Source organism: Suncus etruscus, chromosome 5 (assembly GCF_024139225.1).
Source record: "Suncus etruscus isolate mSunEtr1 chromosome 5, mSunEtr1.pri.cur, whole genome shotgun sequence".
Lineage (NCBI taxonomy): Eukaryota > Metazoa > Chordata > Mammalia > Eulipotyphla > Soricidae > Suncus > Suncus etruscus.
Window position 1 is genome coordinate 10,661,710 of NC_064852.1, and position 22,075 is coordinate 10,683,784.

At 46.2% G+C, this 22,075-nt stretch overlaps 1 protein-coding gene and 1 pseudogene across 1 annotated transcript in view; one reads left to right on the plus strand and one right to left on the minus strand.

Annotated features, from left to right (window-relative positions):
* RGS3 (regulator of G protein signaling 3) overlaps positions 1-21,633 on the minus strand; it is a 140,626-nt gene extending 118,993 nt beyond the window's left edge. The window contains exons 1-5 of the mRNA XM_049774164.1: positions 21,441-21,633; positions 9,281-9,331; positions 6,106-6,164; positions 4,475-4,572; positions 2,666-2,734 (exon numbers count right to left, since the gene is read on the minus strand). Coding sequence (XP_049630121.1) covers positions 2,666-2,734; positions 4,475-4,572; positions 6,106-6,164; positions 9,281-9,331; positions 21,441-21,519 — 356 coding nt within the window. The 5' untranslated portion in view covers positions 21,520-21,633. The remainder of the gene's footprint in view (positions 1-2,665; positions 2,735-4,474; positions 4,573-6,105; positions 6,165-9,280; positions 9,332-21,440) is intronic.
* On the plus strand, positions 14,692-14,825 carry LOC126010240 (uncharacterized; annotated as a pseudogene).
* Positions 21,634-22,075: the final 442 nt, after the last annotated feature.

Consider the following 22,075-nt stretch of genomic DNA (forward strand, 5'->3'; position numbering starts at 1 on the left):
TGAGTGCTGGGACCATCCTGGGAGGCTGTTTAACCTTAGGTGTGGTGGTGGGGAAAGGGGCACCTTCTGCCATTCACTTAAAGAAGGCAGCTGTTAGGAACAATGAAGTCATGAAATTTTCTTATAATGGGTGGATATGGAGAGTATTATGCTGAGTGAAATGAGTCAGAGGGAGAGGGATAGACATAGAATAATCTCATTCATTTGTGGGACGTAAAAAAAAAAATAATATGGTAATAAAACTAAAGACAATAGAGATGAGGGCCAGAAAGACTGCTTCATAGTAGGAAGCTTGCCACAAAGAGCTGGGGGGGGGGTGCAGTCAGGTCTGTGAGAAGCAACCACTATGACAATAATAGTTGGAAATGTTCACTCTAGACAAGAACTGGTTGCTGAAAGGGGTAAAGTTATATACATAGTTTTATATATATATATATATATATATATATATATATATATATATATATATATATATATATATATATATAAAGTTTAATACCAAGACTGCAAACCACAGTGCCTAAAAATACAGCCTAAAATCTGCCCTGCAGCCCTACCTTCTGCCTGCCCTTTATTGGTACAGAAGGAGGCAGGTGGCAGGCTGGGGACGACCTCAGCCCTCACTCTGCTCCACTTTCCTTTAAAACCTGAGCATAAACTCTCCTCTGAGCCATGTGGGAGGCCATCAGTAGCAGCACATGCCAGCCCTATCTGTTCTTCTTATAAGCATCATATTTCACTGTCCACTGCCTAGCCCAGCCCAGTCCTGCACAGCTGTCTGTGATGTCCAAGAAATCAGGATAGCCTCTGGGACCCTACGTATTTCCAGCATCCATGGCAAAGTGCTACCCAGGAAATGGCAATTTAGTGAATAAATGAGCAAATGGGAAATAAAACTAATAAGCTTAGAGCTCCATCAGCACCATTTTTTTTCTTCTTCTGGTCTTGTTTTTGCTTGGGGGAGTCATACCCAGCAGTACTCAGGAGCTACTTCTGACTCTGTGCTGGGGGTAACTGGGGGAGAACCATGCAGTTCTGAGACCAAACCCAGTCAGGCTTTCTGCAAGCAAAGCATTTGCTCAGCCCATTGAGCCCTATATATGCAGATTCCTATGAAAAAATTGTCAAAGATAAGTGTTCTAGTAAGAGATAAAATGTTCTTTATGGGGACTGGCGAGGTGGCGCTAGAAGTAAGGTGTCTGCCTTGCAAGCGCTAGCCAAGGAAAGACAGCATTTCGATCCCCCGGCGTCCCATATGGTCCCCCCAAGCCAGGGGCGATTTCTGAGCGTTTAGCCAGGAGTAACCCCTGAGCATCAAATGGGTGTTGCCCAAAACCACCACCCCCCAAAAAAATGTTCTTTATGAAGGTTGAGCAATCCAAGCTGTGCAGTTCAGGGTGTAAGAAAGCATCAACCCTCCAAAAAACACAGACTGTGTCTGAGCTGGTGAGTAGAGCTGCCCTTCACTGGCCAAGGTCCCAACTGAGTCACCATCATCAGCTTTAGTGAAACTCAACAATTGGGACCGGAGAGAGAGCACAGTGGTTGGGCATTTGCCCTGCATGCAAGGAAGGATGGCGGTCCGAATCCCGGCATCCTATGTGGTCGCCCGTGCCTGCTGGGAGCAATTTCTGAGCGCAGAGTCAGGAGTAACCCCCTGAGCGCCACTGGATGTGACCCCAAAATCAAAAACAAAACAAAACAAAACAAAAACTTGACAAATGCCACCGACCATAGGATCTCCCAGTCTCTTGTCACTGGCAGTCCCTGCTACTCCTGGCAGGCTCTGGATCCTAATCTGGGGCTCTCACCCTCTTTCCTAGACACCCCAGCCTTACAGGTCCACCCTTTGACCACCTCAGCCTTCCTGTTCCTGGAAGTCTGTAGGGCCCTGGCTCACATCAGGCCTCAATCACCCATGCCTGGGCCTGCCTATATTTCCCTGTCCCACTGGCCCACTGGGCTCCCCCTTGTTCCCTGCCCCTTTTGAATTCAAAATGCCCTTTTATATTTATGTAGGAGTCCTTTCTGGAGTACTTCAGCCCAGGTTGGCCTCCGTCTGGCTCCACACTCACTAGTCTTGTTCCTCATTGCATCCAATTAATATTCACTGCACCCCTGTGAACTCAGCTCTGGCTCTCCTAAAATTTCCACTAGTGAGCCCATGTGCGCCATTTTGGGGTCTCTTCTAAAAGCAGGTGGCAGAAGGTAAGAAAGAGTCCATGCCTATGTGATGAGTGTCTCTAAAGGCCAACAGTGGCTGGGTTGATACCAGGGCCTCAGCCAAGTGTGCCTTGGAAACTTGGGCCTGGGTGTACCGTGCAGTGCTATGGCAGCTTTTATTTTTATTTATTTATTTATTCATTTATTTATTTTTGTTTTTGTTTTTGTGTCACATCCGGCGGCTCTCAGAGGTTACTCCTGACTCTGAGCTCAGAAATCGCTCCTGGCAGGCACGGGGGATCATATGGGATGCCGGGATTCGAACCACAGTCTGTCCTGGGTTGGGTGCATGCAAGGCAAATGCCCTACCACTGTGCTAGCTCTTTGGCTCCTGCGGTAGCTTTTAAATGGGAGTGCGGCCACAGATGCTCATTTGGCCACTGAGTCCCTGAGGAACTTCTGGAAGCCACCCATGAACCCAGAGCCCTTCTCATCTGCTCACCTGGAGTTACCTGCCCCATTGAACACAGCAACCAGAAGACGCTTCTGTTCATCTTCCTCCTGGACAGGGCTGCAAAGCAAACCAGCTGGTTAGGGTGGTGGGAGGGCCGAGCTGTGACACAGACCCCCTGGCAGCCACCTAGGTAGAATGCGCAAAGAACCTACAGGGCCAACCACAAGAGGAAATAAGCAGAGTCCAGATCATGTGAGAGGTTGAGGCCTTCCTCACACCATAGAGTGTATAAGAGCTCTGCCTGTGAGGAAGCAAAGGAGCTTACCATGGAGAGTCACAAAATGCACCCATGTCTGTATAAGCATGCACACCCATACATACTACACCCATATACATGCATATCCCAAACACACACATGCTTATACATTCAAACACAGGTGCACACACCTGCCCACACATATGTACATGAGTCAATGATCCAAAAAGAAATTAAACCAAGCTCACTGGTGAGCAGTAGAGCTGGGATTGGGGGAAGGGAGTGTAGATTGCTATACCTCTTATTTAACATTTTCTATTTTTCTACAGTAAGTAAAATTACCTTGCCTAGTGAGAAAAAGAGTAAAACACAAAAGGTATGTTCCATTCCTTCCTGTGAACCCCAGATGAGAGATATGGGAAAGAAAATAAATTGACATTACCAATAGGGCCTGAGAGGTAGTATAGTGGTTAGGGAACTGGCTTGACACATGTCCGGCCTCGGTCCTATTGTGTTGCCCCATTTGTTGGGTCCCGTTTACTCCTTTGTTGGTTGTTTGTGTATCTGCAAAGAGCTCCCAGATTGAGAAATTGATTCCCATCCTCTTGTCCCCTTTTTGGGGGGAGATGTTGGTAATATGTATCCACAGCAAAATAATCCACTCAGACAGGAGTGTGAAGGGTTAAAATGTTGGGCGAAGAGAGTCCTTTGTCAGCCTGCTGCAAGCTCCAAAACACACCTGGAGTCACCCAGCAAACTCTCCCAAAAGACCCCAACACCTCGCTCCCAAACTATTTATTCGGCTCTCAACAGCGCCCCCACCTGGAAGGTCAAGGTGGGACAACAGGCAAAGAATAATCCTATGGAAATATTTTCATATTAACACTATTGTTGACATCATCTAGTCCCCCAAGTACCTTCAGGAGTGATCTCTATGAGCAGACACAGGAGAAACTCCTGAGCACCACAGTGTACAGCCCCCCCCCCAAAAAAAGCGACAATCCCAGTTGCTGGGCCTCCTTCAGACTTCATAGATTTCTGAGATGAGGACTATGATTAGCCCCATCTTACAAATAAGGACTCACAGAGGTTAACAATGTATTTTTGTTTTTTTTAAAGGAGGACAGATGGGGAGGTAAAAACATCCCTAGGCTTGGAAAATTCCTTCTACAAAAGAAGAACACTTATGGGGCCAGCGAGGTGGCGCTAGAGGTAAGGTGTCTGCCTTGCAAGCGCTAGCCAAGGATGGACCGCGGTTCGATCCCCCCGTGTCCCATATGGTCCCCCCAAGCCAGGGGCAATTTCTGAGCGCTTAGCCAGGAGTAACCCCTGAGCATCAAACAGGTGTGGTCCAAAAAAACAAAAAAACAAACAAAAAAAAAGAAGAACACTCAGCCCAAAGCTCAGAGGGATACTATCGGGCATTTGAATTGTGAGGGACCTCACCTAGAGGCCGGGGACCAAGGACTTGAGGAGACCAGCAAGGCATCCTCAGGAATCACCACTGCTCAGCTGAGAGCTGGTTCCAGGTCTGGCACTGACAACCACTGCAGCAAAACACCTGCCGGCGTGGGGACAGCGAGGCCACTGAGGAGACTTACAAGAAGAAGCGTTCGTGGAAGGCCGGGTCTCTGCAGTCTGGCACTGCCTGTGTCTTCTGGCGGCGGATCCGGTGATGATCTTCTGGGATCAAAGAAATCTGGAAGGGAACAGAACCAGTGTCGGTTGACACCGTCCCCTCCTAGTCCCCAGACCCAGGAGCAGAATAACTACTGCTTCCCAAGTTGGTGGATTCCTGTGGAAATCCTTCAAGACAGTATCCTCAGGTGGAATGGAGTCCTACAGCTGCAAAGACAGAAGGAACTTCTCCAAGCCAGGAGTGTGAGAGTGTATCAGGTCCAAACCTCAGCATGGGTGAGATCCAGAAGGCTGTCTCTGGCTGGGCCAGAGACAGGGCATGACCTGACTGAATCTGTTCTTTCTCCAAGCAAGCAAGCTGCCCCCAAATTGGCTGTTTTTCTCTTCTGAGTTCCCAGAAGCTCCTCTGAGCAGCTGCCCAGAACCCTACCTGGTCCCTGCCCAAAACACCCCTCACCTATGCTTGACTCCCAGCCCCCCTCTGATCTGAGCAGGGCTCCCCAATCTGAGCAGGGCTTTGGAAGTGTGGCATGGTCACCAGAGTCTGCCTCTGGGAGGCTCTGACAAGCAGTAGATCCCACTGGACAGGACCCTGCCCTGGAAGGAGCCTTCGTTGGGCACTCCCTCCACTCCACTCCCCCCAGAAACCTAGCCATCTTGCTTCCAGCTCTGTATGAAGAGAGGAGCGAAGATATTACTGTTTTGGTCACATCCAGGATTGCTCAGGAGTGATCCCTGAACCCAGATAGTGTTTGGGAGTCCAGATACAGCGCTAGAAATTGAACCAAGGCTAACTGTCTGCAAAGCCTGTCTCCTAGACCCACACATGGCTGCTCAGAAGAGTCAGAGGTAGCGAGGAATCTCCACTCTTCACACAATCATGGGCACACATCAGAGACCGGAGAAGATAGCACAGAGACTGAATAGCCCTGGTTCAATCCCACCTGGTCCCAATAGCTGCCTGAGGTGCCAAAGAGTTGAGCACCCACAGAATGGCCTGAGAGTTCTCAGTCTTGTGAGGCTCAAGCAATGCCATATCTTCCCATCCAAGTGTTGAGCTGTGCTAGTCTGGTTGGCTGAGTATCATCAAAACTGCCCCTGGACCCTTCCTTGAGTGTTGTTTGTGAGTCAACTGCCCTCCCTCTCCAACAAGATTTCAATTCTTTGTTTTGTTTTGTTTCGTTTTGTTTGTTTGTTTGTTTGGGGGCCACACCTAGAGACACTCAGGAGTTAGTCCTGGTTCTGCGCTCAGAAATCACTCCTGGCAGGCATGGGGGACCATATGGGATGACAAGAATCAAACCCGGATCTGTCCCAGGTCGGCCACATGCAAGACAAAAATACCCTACCACTGTGCTAGCTTTCCAGCCCCATGTTTTAATTCTTAGAGAAGCCTTAGGAATCAAGCCAGACTGAGAAGGACCTTCTTCTAGCCCAGCACCCCCTACAGGGCCTCAATAAATGCCTGCTGACCAAATAAGGGGCTGGTGATCGCTACCTCCCAGGAACCCAGACCCACAGAGGTGCTGGCATCTTGGGACTCAGTCCAGAGAGAGGTCCCACAATCCACACCCGCCTCCTGCCCATCACGTACCTTTACGTAGGAATCACAGATGCCAGGCACTTTGCTCATCAGGTCTTTGCCTTCCATGACTAGAGTGAGAATGAAAATGTTACAGGGAGTGGGTGGGGGGGGTACAGTCTCAATCTGTTTTACATGGGGATAATCTCCCCCACTGTTCTTACCATCTCCCCAGAGTAGGCAGCCCTTCCGAGTGGAATGACAGGGCCATCTGTACCCTCATTTAACTGGAGGGGAATTGGAACAGGTGAGTCTTGGCCAATCAGCCAGGGATTCAATACATGAGTCCACAAAAGAGGTACTGCATAGATCCTGTGGTGCCAGGCATCATTGGGTCACCCAATGCTGCTCAGAGATCTGCAGGGCTGCATCCAGAGATTCTCTGGGGGACCAAGTAGTTCCAGGGATTAAACCCAGGTGGGAGGCATGTACCCTAGCCACTGAACTATCTCCCAGATTCCCTCATTTAATATCTAGGGGGGAATATGAGTCTGGCGTGGAGTGAGGATGGGAGAAAGATAGTAAACATCTCCCAAAGTCCCAGATGCACACGAGTGACAAAGACAGTCTGCCCTGTAAATACCCAGCACAAAGTCTTCATGGGTGGGGCAATGGCCTGAGGGCGCCCCCTTCTGTCCTGTGTTGAATAATGACCATAATAGGCCAAAGCTAGGGTTCTTGAGGCAGCAAGAAGAAAAGGAACCCTGCCTACCGCTCACTAGCCACAGAAGCTACAGCAAATAACATTCCCTGCTTGAGACTCCATCTGACATTTCTCAATGGGTTATAAGTGACAATAACATCCATGTGTCCGTGGTAGTTGTGATTCAGTAAGAAAATGTGAGGGGCAAAGAGATAGTCAGGACTCCAGACCATATAGGGTCGCCCCAAGCACCACCAGGGATAATTCCAGAATACAGAGTTAGGAGTGAGCTCTGAGTACTTCTGTTTATGGGAAGGTATAGGAGGATTGGAGCTATAGTACAGTGGGTCCCCTAAGTATCAACAGATTTGGTCCTTGAGCACAGAGCCAGAAGTAAGTCTTGAGTACTGGGTATAGTCCATAACATGATAAAACAGAAAAAGAGAGAAGGAAAGAGAGGTAAGTAAGAAGGGGCTGGAGCAATAGCACAGTGATAAGGTGTCAACCTTGCACGGGGCTGACCCAGGACAGAACTGATTTCGACTCTCAGCATCCTATATGGTCCCTCAAAGCCAAGAGCAATTTCAGAGCGCAGAGCCAGGAATACCTCCTGAGCATCACTGGGTGTGGCCCCCAAACCAAAAGAAAGAAAGAAAGAAAGAAAGAAAGAAAGAAAGAAAGAAAGAAAGAAAGAAAGAAAGAAAGAAAGAAAGAAAGAAAGAAAGAAAGAAAGAAAGAAAGAAAGAAAGAAAGAAAGAAAGAAAGAAAGAAAGAAGAAAGAAAGAAAGAATAAAGAGAAAGAGAAAGAAAGAAAAAGAAAGGAGAAAGAAAGAAGAAAGGAAAGAAAGAAAGAAAGAAAGAGAGAGAAAGAAAGAAAGAGAGAGAGAAAGAAAGAAAGAAAGAAAGAGAGAGAGAGAGAAAGAAAGAAAGAAAGAAAGAAGGAAAGAAAGAAAGAAAGAGAGAGAGAGAGAAAGAGAAGAGAAGAGAGAGAGAAAGAAAGAAAGAAAGAAAGAGAGAGAAAGAAAGAAAGAGAGAAAGAAAGAGAGAGAGAGAAAGAAAGAAAGAAAGAAAGAAAGAAAGAGAGAGAGAGAGAAAGAAAGAAAGAAAGAAAGAAAGAAAGAAAGAAAGAAAGAAGAAAGAAAGAAAGAAAGAAAGAAAGAAAGAAAGAAAGAAAGAAAGAAAGAAAGAAAGAAAGAAAGAAAGAAAGAAAGAAAGAAAGAAAGAAAGAAAGAAAGAAAGAAAGAAAAGAAATATCGGACAGAGGGTCTGTGAATAAGGAACTACTGCAGAACACTTGACTAAGGGAAGAAGGGAGAGGTGGGGTTACAGAAGTTAGACCTGACAGGTTCGGACAGCACCCTTTGGTGTCTCTAGGATACTGTCGCTCCTCTCCCAGGGTCAGAAGTTGGAGGCATGAGGAGGGAAAGGGGCAGACTGGGAAGGGATGCGGTCCGGAGTCTGGGGTGAGGCCAAAGCAAACTGGCAAAACAAATGCAGGAGTGGAGGCCAAGAAGCACTTTGCAGAAACTGTTTGCACAGCTGGAGGCTGGCGCTGGCAGCAGAGCACACTTCTGTGCGGGTGCTTGGGAACTTCACCTTAGAACTCCCAAAGCTTGGCACAGGGGAGCGGGGCTCCCGGCAAGTCTACTCTGCCCGCTCTCCTAGTGACTTGCATGTATCCTTCCTCTGGGCTTGTGGTCTTGAAGGACAAGTGGGAGCCTGATGACCCCCCCCCCCCAAGATTCTCTGTTTCCCCCTCAAATGACACAGTTTCTCTCCCCGCACACCCACTCCCATGCTGCTGGGAAAGAATGGTTTAAGCAGAGCAGAGTGATTCAGGATTACTGGGGCAATGATGAGGACACAGAAGAGGAGGCAACACATTCCACCCAAGGGGTACAGGGGTGATTCTTGGAGAGGAAACAGAGGCAGTCTTGATAAGGGTGAAGGCAGACATGGTTCTTGCAAAATCAAAGGGAGGGAATTTATTTTTCAATAGGAACTCAGAAATAGCTATAGGCTATACTCTTAATACATGCTATAGGTTATAAGGTTATGTGTGAATTGTGTATTCCTAAATAAAGCAAAAAAGGGAGGAAAGAGAGAAAGAAAGAAAGAAAGAAAGAAAGAAAGAAAGAAAGAAAGAAAGAAAGAAAGAAAGAAAGAAAGAAAGAAAGAAAGAAAGAAAGAAAGAAAGAAAGAAAGAAAGAAAGAAAGAAAGAAAGAAAGAAAAAGGAAGGAAGAAAGAATAGGGAAACTCTTCCATGATCCAACTCCCCAGGGACCAAGGCTGATGCAGAAGTGTCTGAGGCAGGAGCAGTTCCGAAATGCCAGAAAGTGAGACCTACCATATGCACTCCATCTACATTGGAGCAGGCCCAGGGTCTTGAGAAAGTGCCCTAAGTAAACCCCCACATTTTCTCATGGACACTGCAGTCCACTACCCAAAGATAAGAGCAGCAGCCATTGCCCAAACTAAATAACTGTTCCTGGCTCCAGGTTGGAAGCTCAGAAGCCCAGCCTTTCCCTGGCAGCCATACTCACTGTGAAGAAGCAGAACCCGGTCCTGGGCCTCAATGGACAGTTTCAGTTGACCTAAAGAGACAATCAAAGGCAACATCATCTGGGGAGGGAAGACGGTGGAGGAATAGTGATGGTAAGACTTCTTGTCCAGGAGAAGCTACTGAAAGTTCCATACAGTCTCTGGGGTCGTGGGGATTCAGAAGTCCCTAAGTTCAGCCCCTTCCCTACATCAGGAGTTCCTTCTGCAATGCCAACAGCAGTGGCTCCTGAGCCTAGGACTGTAATCCTTCTGATGATGTGGAACTCACTACTTTGCAAGTAGCCCAGATCTGTTTTGGGGCACCCTTACTAATGGAATTCATATTCCCAGAGAGCCTAAATTGAAGAATAAAGGGTCCTGAACCTTGTTTAGGAGTGTGGGGATGGTGAGGGCCAGTAAAGAACCTGCAGTTGGAAAAGTCCCAGCTAGATCTGAGAAAGCAATCACCATGGAGGATAAGGGGTGTATAATGAGTTCCATGGAAGGAAAGGCAGTGTGTGTGTGTGTGTGTGTGTGAGAGAGAGAGAGAGAGAGAGAGAGAGAGAGAGAGAGAGAGAGGAGAGAGAGAGAGAGAGGAGAGAGAGAGAGAGAGAGAGAGAGAGAGAGAGAGAGAGAGAGATCAGCTGGGGTAGAGGAATCTTCCCAGGCTACCTCCTCTCCTCCTCCCACAAAATCTTGACACACTAAAGAAAAAGGGAGTTCTCCTACAGTAGCTTGGCTTACATACAGGCTTGCTTGCTGTTCAAAGCAGATTCCAAGAACCAGAAGCACTGAGAAGAGATTCAGAGACTCTATCTGTGTCTCATGTGACTCCCCAGGCCTCTAGGTCTACTAGTTTCAAATCCACCATTGAAAACAATTTCTGGGGAACGGGCTCATATTCTGGGTGCATACAGAAGAGCCTCTGAGCACATTTAGGAACTTGGAGAAAAGCCCTCTTCAGCCAGACAAAGTGCAGAGACCACAGAGAAAACACAAATGAATGTGACTCCAGCATATTTGGCAAATGTCTGTTGCAATGAAAGACATCATAAACTAAATTAAGAGACAACACAGTACATAATTAGCCAAAGACCACTGAACTAGAAAGTCCGAGAAGACAAAATGGAAAATCAACATAAAAAAGTGCTTAGCCGATTGGGGACATGCAAATAAAATATCAATAAAAGAGCATTTTCTACCAGAAGACACAAGCCAGGCAGCAGCAAATTGTTGAAGATACAGAGCGGGACTCTGAGGCCCTGTTAGAAGGAAATTTCTGGAATATCTAATAGAATGAAATGACTGCATTTTGGAGAGAGAGTACAAGAGGTAAAGTGCCTGCCTTGCATGTGACCAACTGAAGCTCAATTCCCAGTACCATATAACTGTCCTGGAAGCCCCCAACCCCCAGCTACATATAGAGTAAAGAGTAAGCCCTGAGCACTGTCAAGTTTTATCTCTTTAACCAATCAATCTATTCAATCTGAAAATTCTACTTGTAGCTAAGTGTCTTGGACAAAAACTCATCAGCTGCACACAGGCCAGTACTGCAGCTTTGCTTAAACCAAGAGAATGCCGGAAACACCAGAAACTTCCCTCAAAGAAAATGGGAAATAAACTAGTGATGCTGTGGTTTATTGCAAACTGGGGGAGGCATGTATCTGTGTGTGCCTACTTAGAAATTTGGCAAAGATCCATGATTCATTGGAGAAGGCCAATACACAAAAAGACATCTCTTAGTCTGTGTATATGATTGTGCATCAGTACTTGTGTGGTCTAGAATGAGACACTTAAAACTTAAAACTGGTGTGACTTTTCTTTAGAAAAGTCTACTTAGATTACTTAGTCACTTAGGTGTAAGCCAAGTTGCTAAAAATTCATGGGCATCTTGTTTTTATGGCTGAAAACTCTGGGATGTCCTCAGGTGGTAGGTGGGCCCAGTTCCAGCCCTGCTAAAGCTCTGGCATCTGCACCCACACCTCACAGTTGCCACAATGTCAATGGCCCAAATTCACTGCTTCTAATTGCTAATCACTGCAGATTCACCTAACCTACAAAAAAAAAACCAAAAAACTCCAAATGTGCCAGTTTGGGCTGAAAACTCTGGGGTATTCTCAGAATGAGGCAAGTAACTTTCCTCCACCCCTCTGTACTTCCAGAGCCCTGGATGATATATGCACATCCCATAACTGTCCCCATGTAAACTCAACCCAATGCCACAGATCCTGGAGTTCCTGACGCACATAGTTGCATATGTGACTGCTCAACACCTCCAAATTCCTCAATACTGACATGCTAGTAGGAACACACCAAATTAGAGGTGAAAGAAGCAGAGAAGTAACATAAGCCCAACAGCAACATGGAATACTTAAAGAGCAATAAACAGTTTAGTCAGCCTTCAGATAATAATGTAATGACCCCCTAGTGAGAGAACAATTTTCATGAATTTTCTGTTACTAAAGTTTTTACGATAATCCCATTACCATTTAGTTATAACAAGCAATATTAGTCAAATATTTTGTGCTTGCAAGGGTGCAGACTTGGGGAGTGGATAGGAAACTGGGGTTAATGGTGGAGGGAATGTTACCCTGGTAATAGGTATTAGTGTCGAAACACTGAATACAAAACCAACTGTATTATGGGTATAATTTATGGGTATAAATCAGGATGTTTAAATAAATCAAGTTAAAAAGAAAAAACAGCTATTCAGAGAAGAGCTGGGGATGAGGGGAGGAAGTTCAGCTGCATCTCACTCATTCCACCAGGATGGATCTTTTAACAACATAAACATATCCAAGGTCTACCCCACTTCTTTCACTGCAGCTTAAATTTAATAAACTAAGAAGGAAAGAGGAAGGAGGTGGGGAAAGTTCAGAGGTAAGGCTGAAGAGGAAAGAAAAAGGAGGAAAGAAAGGAGAATATGAAGCACCAGGACTGGATAGTGGTGAAGAATGAGAGGCCAGAAGTGGCATGTATAGGGCCAGAGAGATAGTACATAGGTAAGGCACTTGTCTTGCATGTGGCATTTCCAGTTTGATCTCCAATATCCCATAGGGTCCTCTGAGCATCACCAGGAGTAATCCCTAAGTGCAGAGTCAGGAGTCAGCCCTGATTGGTATGCCCCCTTGCCTGTTCCTCATCCCCATTCCCAGGAAGACACTGAGATGGCAAAGGACTGAAAGGGCACAGTACATGTTTCCTAACAAAACAGACAATAAACAGGAGATGCTCAGTGGTCAGGAGCCTAAGTCTGGTATGCAACCAGTCCCAAGCTCAAACCCCATCACTCTATTGTCTCACTCCACCCCAGAACTGCTGGGTTTGGCCAGAAGGTCTACAAATCCCAGCAGTGTGGCCCGAATGGTCCCAAGAACCACAGGATCCAAACAGCACAAGCAGGAGGCCCAGTCAGGTTGGCTGAGTATCACAGAAAGTAGTCCTTGGGCCTCTTAAGCATTATTTGGAAGTCCCCCAAATATATGTGTACACACACACACACACACACATATATATATATATATATAAAACTAGAAACTCCCCAATATTTGGAAATTAAGACATATGTTTTTAAATCTCCATAGATTCCAAAAGAAATGGCTAAGAAAATTACAAAGTATTCCCAACTGAATGAAGAAGAAACCTGATTCAATGCTGAAACTTCTGGCTATCATGGATGTTCTATCTTTTGTTCTCTTCCCATTTTTTTTTTATAATTTTATGGACCACATTCAATAGTAGTTAAGGCTCCATACCATTCCTGGTGATGCTCAGAGAACTATATGTAAACATGGGAATAGAACCCAAGTTAGCCACATGCAAAGCAAGCATCCTACCCATTGTACTATTGCTCTGGTCTTGGGATGTTTTGTTTCTAATCCAACTGACAATCACATAGCTCTTTGCTTGGTGCAATATCATTGGTCTCATAACACTCGATGCAGAATGGGACTATTTTTCTGCATGTGTCTTATGTTTCTTATTAAAAACATTAGGGGAGAAAAAAGAGTAAGAACAGCAAGTTGAAGACACTAAAGGGCCTCAATAGACCCCAAAAGTTACAGAGTTTCTCAAAATTCCTAAGCAGACAAATCCAAGAACAGATGAGCCAAAGCCTACAGAGACTCCCGAGAGCAGCTGGATAGGCCTGGGTTGGCTCTGAGCAGCAGGACAGCAAGGGAGCTGCAGCCCTACCCCCCCATCCTGCATTCAGGACCTGGCTTCCTAGGCTAGCATCTGCTGTCTAGTTTCTTGCTCACTTCAGAAAATAGAACTTTTGTTTTACCCATCTCTTCGACTTCTAATGAGAGACAGAAAGGAGGCGAGATAGAGCCCCAGCTGAAACTGAATTGCCATACAAATAGAAAAACAAAGCAAATGCCCAGCAAAATAAATTCCTGAGTCCGCTAGGCCTTCAGAAGGCCTATGTGCTCATTTCCTTCTGCAAACCAGATTCCAGGCATTTCTCCAGAGCTGGCTCTCAGAGCTGCTCACCCAGACTGTACCTTGTGGGGTCATCTGAGGATACTGGTTCTAAAACCACTGGACTAGTATCCCCTAGAGTCCAAAGCTACCTGCCACCCTCAAGTGTATGTTCAGCCTGCCCCTCACTTCTGGGCCCAGAATCCTGAGCAGTAAAGCAACCTGGATCACTCACTACCTCCCTCCAGAATAAAATCTCAGGCTGATTGCATCTGGCAAACTAATCCATCTATTTCTCTTCAAGAAGTTGCTCTTTTGGGAAGATACTCTCTCAGACAAGGGATGGAATTAGATTTTATTTTCAATATAAAACATTAGATTTAGGGCCGGCGTGATAGTATAGCTGGTAGGGTAGATTGCATTGCTTGCAAATGGCCTGGGTTCAATTCCTGGAATCCCTCCCTGGAAGGAGTAATTCTTGAGAGCAAAAGCAGGATAACTCCTCTCCAGGTGTGGCCCCAAAACAAAACCAAAAAAAAAAAATTAAACTTAAAAAGCATAAGCAGAGGCCAGAGAGATCATATAGCTGATAAAGTGCTTGTGTCATAGTTGTCTATCCTTTACAGATCTTACATAGGGGTGTCCCCAGCACCACCAAAAGTGATCTCTGAACAAAGATCAGGAGTAAATGCTGAACACTTCTAGGTGAATCACAGAGAAACCAAGAAAATAAAAAATAAAATGGGTGACTCTATATCATCCCTGATTTAACTGAATCAAAAAGATAGCACTGGGAGTAAGACACAGGCTTGACAACATAGCAGACCCTGGTTCGATTCCCTGTACAACATGGTCCTCCAAGCATTGCTGGGTGCAGTCCTGGAGGTCACTAAGAGAGGGGTTCCTGAGCCCCCTGGTATCACTTGGAAGGCCAAAATAAATCTTGAAATTGCCATGTAAAAATAAAAAGCACGAGCAACAAAAGAAAAAAATAGATTTTATGAAAATTAAAAACATTTGAACTTCAAAGAGCACTAAAGTAAATCTCTATAAAACCCAGAGACAAAGATTTATAATCCAAAGATTCTAAGAACTTCTTTTTGGAGCCTGTCTGGAGTTGCAGCAGGCTGTGGGAGGGAACAGATCAAAACTCTGATTATAGAGAGAGAAAATATTTTCTGAGCACAGATCTGATAAGGAAGCAGTAAAATATAAAAAGAAGAGTTAGAACTCATTAATTAAATTATGAATGGCCATATTTTAAAGTGAGTAAAAATTCTGAAATTAAGTGTCTCCTAAGAAGAGGTACAGAGACCAAAGCGAGTAAGGCATTTGCTGATCTCAATTTGATCCCCAGAACCTCATACTGTTTCTGAGCACAGAGTCAGGAGTGAAACCTGAGCACAGCCACATGTGGCTCAAAAACCAACAAAGACAAGGAAGAAGGATATAGAGTCAACAAAATGATATTCAATATCATTGGTCATCTGAGAAATACAAATCAAAACCATAACCAGATATCCCCTTACATGCCCAAGATTGGCTAAAATGAAAAATGTCAGATTATGGCAAATGTTGGTAAGGTTGCTAAAGAAGAAAAAGCTTCTGATTTTTCTGAGCAGAATGCAAAATGAGTACCCAGTTCTAATAAGAGTTGAGTAATTCCACAAACAAACAGAGGTATTATCTAATCTAGAAAAGTCTACTATTTGCATACTCAAGAGAACTGGAGCTATTTGTCCACATAAAAATCTGTATGTGAATAGTAATAACAAGCACTGTTCATGATAGTCAAAAGAGAGAAATAATGCAAATGTCAACAACTAATGATTGGATCACTAATGTGGTATAACCAGACAAAGAAATACTATCCATCCATATACTTGAAGAGTTGATACATGCTACAATATGAATAAATAATGAACACATGATGAAGAGGCAGTGCAGCAGACAGAGTACTTTTTGGCACATGCCTGACCCAGGTTCTATCCCTAGCACCCCATATGATACCCAAGAACCTCCAGGAGTAATGCCAGTGCATAGAGCAAGGAGTAAGGCCCTCAAACAAAAAATGAAGGGGACAACACATGATGCTAATAAACCAGTCACAGAAAAAACATAGTATGTGATTTGATTTATATGAAATATCCAGAACTTGCAAATCCATAGAAAAACATATTATTATTATTAATATATATATAAATTTTGGGGTCACACCCGGCAGCACTCAGGGGTTACTCCTGGCTCTTTGCTCAGAAATCATTCTTGACAGGCTCAGGGGACCATATGGGATGCTGGAATTTAAACCACCGACCTTCTGCATGAAAGGCAAACTCCTTACCTCCATGCTATCTCTCTGGCCCCAAAAGGTATATTTTTTAACATAATTAAAACACTCTAAAAATAAAAAGTAATGGGGCTAGATAAATAGTACAGTGGGTAGGGCACATGGCTTGCATGCAGCCAAACCAAGTTCAATCCCAGGCATCCCACATGGTCCCCAAATAACACCAGAAGTAACCCCTGAGTGCAGAGTTCAGGAGTAAGGCCTGAGAACAGCCAGGATTGATCCTCCAAGCCAAAAATAAATAAATTAGTAAAAGCAATAACGGTCACCTATTCTAAAGACCAGTGGTACTCAAACTATGGCCCGCGGGCCACATATTGTATTTGTATCTGTTTTGTTTCTTCATTGCAAAATAAGATATATGCAGTGTGCATAAGAATTCGTTCATAAGTTTTGTTTTTACTATAGTCAGATCCTCCAATGGTCTGAGGGACAGTGAACTGGCCCCCTGTTTAAAAAGTTTGAGGACCCCTGCTATAGACACTTAAAACCTATGTAGTTGTATACTTTTAACTTATATGTCAACTATATCTCAATAAACCTAATTGTCAGTATATTAATAAATACACTAGTAATGGGTCCAGTATACTTCTGTGCTGCCACTCTGCTATATAAATACACTAATAATGTCAAAAATATATAACCCTGAAGAGGGGGAAAAGCCCCACCAACACATTAATACGCCTATCATGATTTCTACAAATAATTGTAAAGATTTGGTTCCAATGGTATATGGCTCACAAAAACTACCAGTGAGCAACTTTTCCTCCCCATAAGTCAGGCCACCTCCTGCCTTAGAAGGACATGGATAACCCACTAATATGACTGAAGGTTCCCTGATAAGGACCAGGTTTGAACCTAAGCACAAGTGGTTAAACAATACACAAACCACACAGTACTCTCCTGTTGTTATACCTTATTTTACCAAAACGGAGGTCATCCCTGGTTCCATTGTATGCTTGTTTACAACTTAAATTTATCCCCAAAACAGAGACTGTCTTACTTGTAAACCTGAGTGGGACTGGCTCAGGATAGCCTGAGCTATCTGTCCTTACTTTGTCCTTACTGCCCTACCCAGGGGTAGTCTCTATACTCAATAAAAAAATGGCAGTTCTGGCAGGCAGCAGGGTGAAGATATGAGGTAGAAGACTGCCTGACTATATGCATTTCACCCTCAGCCTGGTTTGGATTATTTCATGAACCACCCTGATTCAGACTTGTTCGTCTGCACTTGGAGATACGATGTGTGGGGTTATTTTACACTCTCCCTGAAGGAAATTTGGCTCCAAACAACTTGGTCTTGGGCCAGAGAGATAGTACACTGCGTAGGGACCTAGTCATGCACATGGTCAACCCAGCTTTATTTTTTTTAACCTGATTTTTTAAAATTTATTTATTTTTGGGTTTGGGGGCTACACCTGGCAGTGTTCAGGTGTTACTTCTGGCTCTGTACTCAGAAATAGTTCCTGCCAGGCTCAGGGGACCATATGGGATGCTGGGGATTGAACCCGGTTCCATCCTGGGTCATCTGCTTGCAAGGCAAATATCTTCCCACTGTGCTATTGCTCCAGCCCACCAACCCAGCTTTGATCCCTGGAATCCTATATGGTCTCCTGAGTACCACCAGGAGTAATTTCTAAGCACAGAGTCAGGAGTAAGCCCTGAGTTCTGCCTGTGTGGTTCAAAACAAAACAAAATAAACAAAAATCCTTGATCTCTTTACATTTACAGAGATACTACACTTGGTATTACATTTAAATTCAAGGCCATTACTGGAGGCTCAGGGAAACTTGATAGGAGAAGATCAGTGAAGCAGAGGGGACATAACAAAGGTCTTCAGAGTCCAGGGAAGCCAATTGGTTCCACTAACAGAGAGAGTCTAGCATTTCCAGACTCAACCAGGCAACAAAAGACTTCTGAGACTTCTTAAAAAGATAAAGTATAAGGCCCAGAGACACAGTACCTGCATCAGCCTCAACTCCAGTTCAAATCAGTACTACATGTAATCCCCTGAACACAGCTATGTCACTCCAGAACACAGGTGTGGGAAGAGGAGGAGAGTGGATCAGAGGGCAGAAGAGGGGAGAGTTCAGACCAAAAAAGCTAAATAACCATTGCCCAGTTCTAGCCCAAACTCTGGGAGCAAGATCAGGAATCTGTGCTTTGGACAACCTCCCAGGTGCCTCTGCTCACTGACCCTAGCTGGTAGTCATAGATCAGAACCTTCCTCCTGACCAGACTGCTCGGGGTACAAAGATAATCCTCAGCCCCAAAGAGGACAACCCCTGTCAAGAAAGAGTTACTATGCCAAAAAAAAAAAAAAAAAAAAAAAAAAGAAGCCTTTGCCAGAGTCACTTGGAAACGGAGACTGCACAGAGAACGCAAGGAGCCCTCCAGGTCCCAGCCCCACCCTGTACACTCAGGGTTCAGTCACTGGCCAAGCAGCCGCCTTCACTGGCACCCACCTGCTCAGCCTGATGTCCACGCCTCTTCTCGCCAGATTTGGCCAGGAGATTAGCCATGTAGTTCCAATGCAAGACTATCTGGCCCATGACACCTCTGAGTCCAACAAAGCACACAGTCCCCCTAGCATTGCGACAAGTGTGTGACCCCCAGGAGCTGTAACCACAACAAGTGCGACCCTCTGGGTTCCTACACTCAACATCACCATAGCCAAAAAAAAAAAAAGTGGACTGAATGCAAAAAAATCAGTTATATCACAAAAGGAAGGAAAATATAAAAATATAAGAAAATCATACCTGCTCATATAACATCATCCAAACACACAACCTCCCCTCGCCAAACACACACACATACACATACGCACGTGCGCGCGCACACACACACACTCTCACACACACATACACGCAATCACACCCACACACAGTGCGGGATGATGGAACTCAAACCGGAAATGATGGCCTTGAAGACTCAAGCTAGAGTTAATTTTAATTTATTTTATTTTTTTGTTTGTTTTGGATCATATCTGGAGGGGTTCAAGGGTTACTCCTGGCTTTGCATTCAGGAATTACTCCTGTCAGGCTCAAGGGACCATATAGGATGACAGCGATCAAGTCCAGGTCAGCCACATGCAAAGCAAACACCCTACCCACTATACTATTACTGGCAATTTTCATTTTTCTCTCTTAACTAAGGTTTTAACCATGAACACACCTGTCCATGACAATAAGGAGGAAAAACAATGAAACATATATTGAATTTTTGGAAGTGGGGAATGAACACACCTGTTCATGACAATAAGGAGGAAAAACAATGAAACATATATTGAATTTCTGGAAGTGGGGAATGTTTAGGGTTTGGGGCCATACTCAGCAGTGCTCAGGGATCCCTCCTGGCACTGATGGGGGGGTGCCACATGTGGTACCAGGAATGAGACTGGGGTTAGCTGTAGACAACCTTAAGCCCGTCGGTCCAACATAGTCATTGGGCCATAGCTAAAGTCACATGGCCTCACTGACTACTTCCAGTCTCAGCGACACAGCACAGTGGAAAATAAACTCCATATTCATAGAATTCACATCCCATGGGCATGAGCAAGGGCGGGTGGCTTGAGTGAAACAGAAATAGATGCACATGATATATGCACAGACAGAAGTGGGACCCTGGAATATGCTCGACACACAGTGGCAAGTTTAACGGGTGCGCACCGCTGCCTACCCCCAACTGGACAGCAAGTTCCATGATGCGAGATGCTACAGGCCATTGCTAGGGGTCTGGCCACCACTTTTCCTCCAGATCCTATAGATTTAGAGGAAGCAGCAGGTTGTGAAGGGCAGAACGATGGGTGCATGAAGAACTAAGCCTGAGGACAGCTCTGAGTCAGAACTCTAGAGTGGACCTAACTCCTTGGTTTTGAAACTCTGGATTTGAAATCTGAGCAAAGCCCAGCTATGTCAGTAGCGCCCCCCCCCACCAGCTATCCCCCAAATATAACTCCATACAGAATAGTGGATGGGGAGGCTAGAGAGATAGCACAGTGTTAAGGCGTTTGCCTTGCACGTGGCCGACCCAGGATAGACAGTGGTTCAATTCCCAGCATCCCATATGGTCCCCCAAGCCTGTCAGGAGTAACCCCTGAGTGCCTCTGGGTGTGACCCAAAAACAAACAAAAAAGAATAGTGGATGGGGCCAGAGCAATAGTACAGTAGTTAGGGCACTTGCCTTGCACATGGCCAACCCAAGTTCAATCCTTGGCAACCCTGATGATCCCCCAAGCCAAACCAAAAGTGATTCCTGAGTCCAGAGCCAGAAGTAAGTCCTGAGTGTGACCCCAACAACAGCAACAATAAGGTAGCGCCATTCAAAACACACGAGCTGGATACGCCATGTCCAAACCAGAGGACTGGCACCCCTAGACCAACCCTGGCCTTGTTTCTCTGGGAGGCCTCACCAGATACATCTTAAGTCTCCACAGCAGAGATGTAAAAACCACCGAGGAGGAGGACCAGAGAGATAGCATGGAGGTAGGGTGTTTGCCTTGCATGTATAAGGAGGTGGCTCAAATCCCCCGCATCCCATATGGTCCCTCGAGTCTGCCAGGAGCGATTTCTGAGCACAGAGCCAGGAGTAACCCCTGAGCGCTGCCGGGAGTGACCTCCCAAAACAAACAAACAAACAGTACCAGCAAGGAAATGACTGAGAAGCTGCACTCCAGAATTGGACCGGGACAGCCCCAGACTAAAGGGACAGCAACTGCCTAGTTGGTACTGGGGGGGGGGGGGGGAATCCATGCCTACTCAGTAAACTCCTATATGCTGCTTTCCATGTCCAGTGCCTGGGAAACCCTCCCACCTTCTTAAGAATCTTGGATTCCTGCAGGAAGGAACTTTGCCCTCTCTGCTGGGGCCAGGTAACACAGCAACTTCCCAGGGGAACCTCACAAACATTTAAGTGTTTCCTCTAAATTCCTACTGTACAGAGTATGAAAGAGACTACACCGATTCCTAACATATATAATAAATTGGGGCAGGAAACTACTCGCCTTCATGCAGGCGACCCCATTCAATACCAGGCACCTCACAGGCAATGCCCTCATCCAATGTGATCTCTATGGCCCTACCTAAGATTCCCCCAAAGTACGCCGGCCGCTCATGGGAAACCCAGAAACATTAATTAGGTTGCATGAGTGCAACCAAGTGAGGCAGAACCAACCGAACCAGGCCCAGTAAGTGGCACCCAGCAGTGGTGCCCTGCAGCTAGAGGGGCCTAGTTGGATGCTCTGAGTCCCTCCTGATCAACCACCAGAGGAAAGGGGCCAGAGAAGGGGACCCCCCCCAAACAGAACCGGCTCTCTTGCAAACCGCCCTGGGGGTGTTGGGGGAGAAAGGGGCAGCCCCAGGCCAGCTCGGGGGTGGGGTGGGCCTGGCACTTACCGAAGGTGGTGAGATAGAAGGACAGGTCTGGCCTGGCCCGCCGGCTGCCCAGGGACACCCGGTGCAGGGAGCGCTCCATGGCGCAGCGCGCAAAGGCGCACCTGTAACCCGAAGCGGCTGTGTTGCTCCCCGGTAACCGAGGCAGCAGGTTCCCCAGCCCGGCCTGGGTCTCCCCCGGGCGGGCTGGCCAGCGGGCGGAGCGGGAGGCCGAGCTGTGCCTTGGTTTGAAAGGCTGCAGTAACTGGGCGCGCCTGGCCCTGATTGGCCTGCGCGCGTTTGAATGGGCAGATTTCCACCTGACCTAACCCAGCCGGCCCTTCCCTTCTCTCTCAGCTCCAGGGCTAGTCCATACCGACCCATCGCCCCCCCTCCGCCCCCCCCCCCAGCTCCAGGACCGCCCTGGCAGGCAGGGCCAGCTCTGGGAGAGGCCCTTAGTGCCCCACCACCAACAACCACCCCCGGGGTGCCAGCCCGCCTTCCCCAGGCTGGCAATTAGCCCTGGTTCCAGCCTGCTTTGAAGCGCAGACCTGTAATCAGGAATCCCAGCAAGCCAGAAGGAACAACTCCCTGGCCCAGTGCAATGGAAGTTTGGGGACAGGCTGGCATCCCCTTTCTCTTCCAGGGCTGCTTTAGGT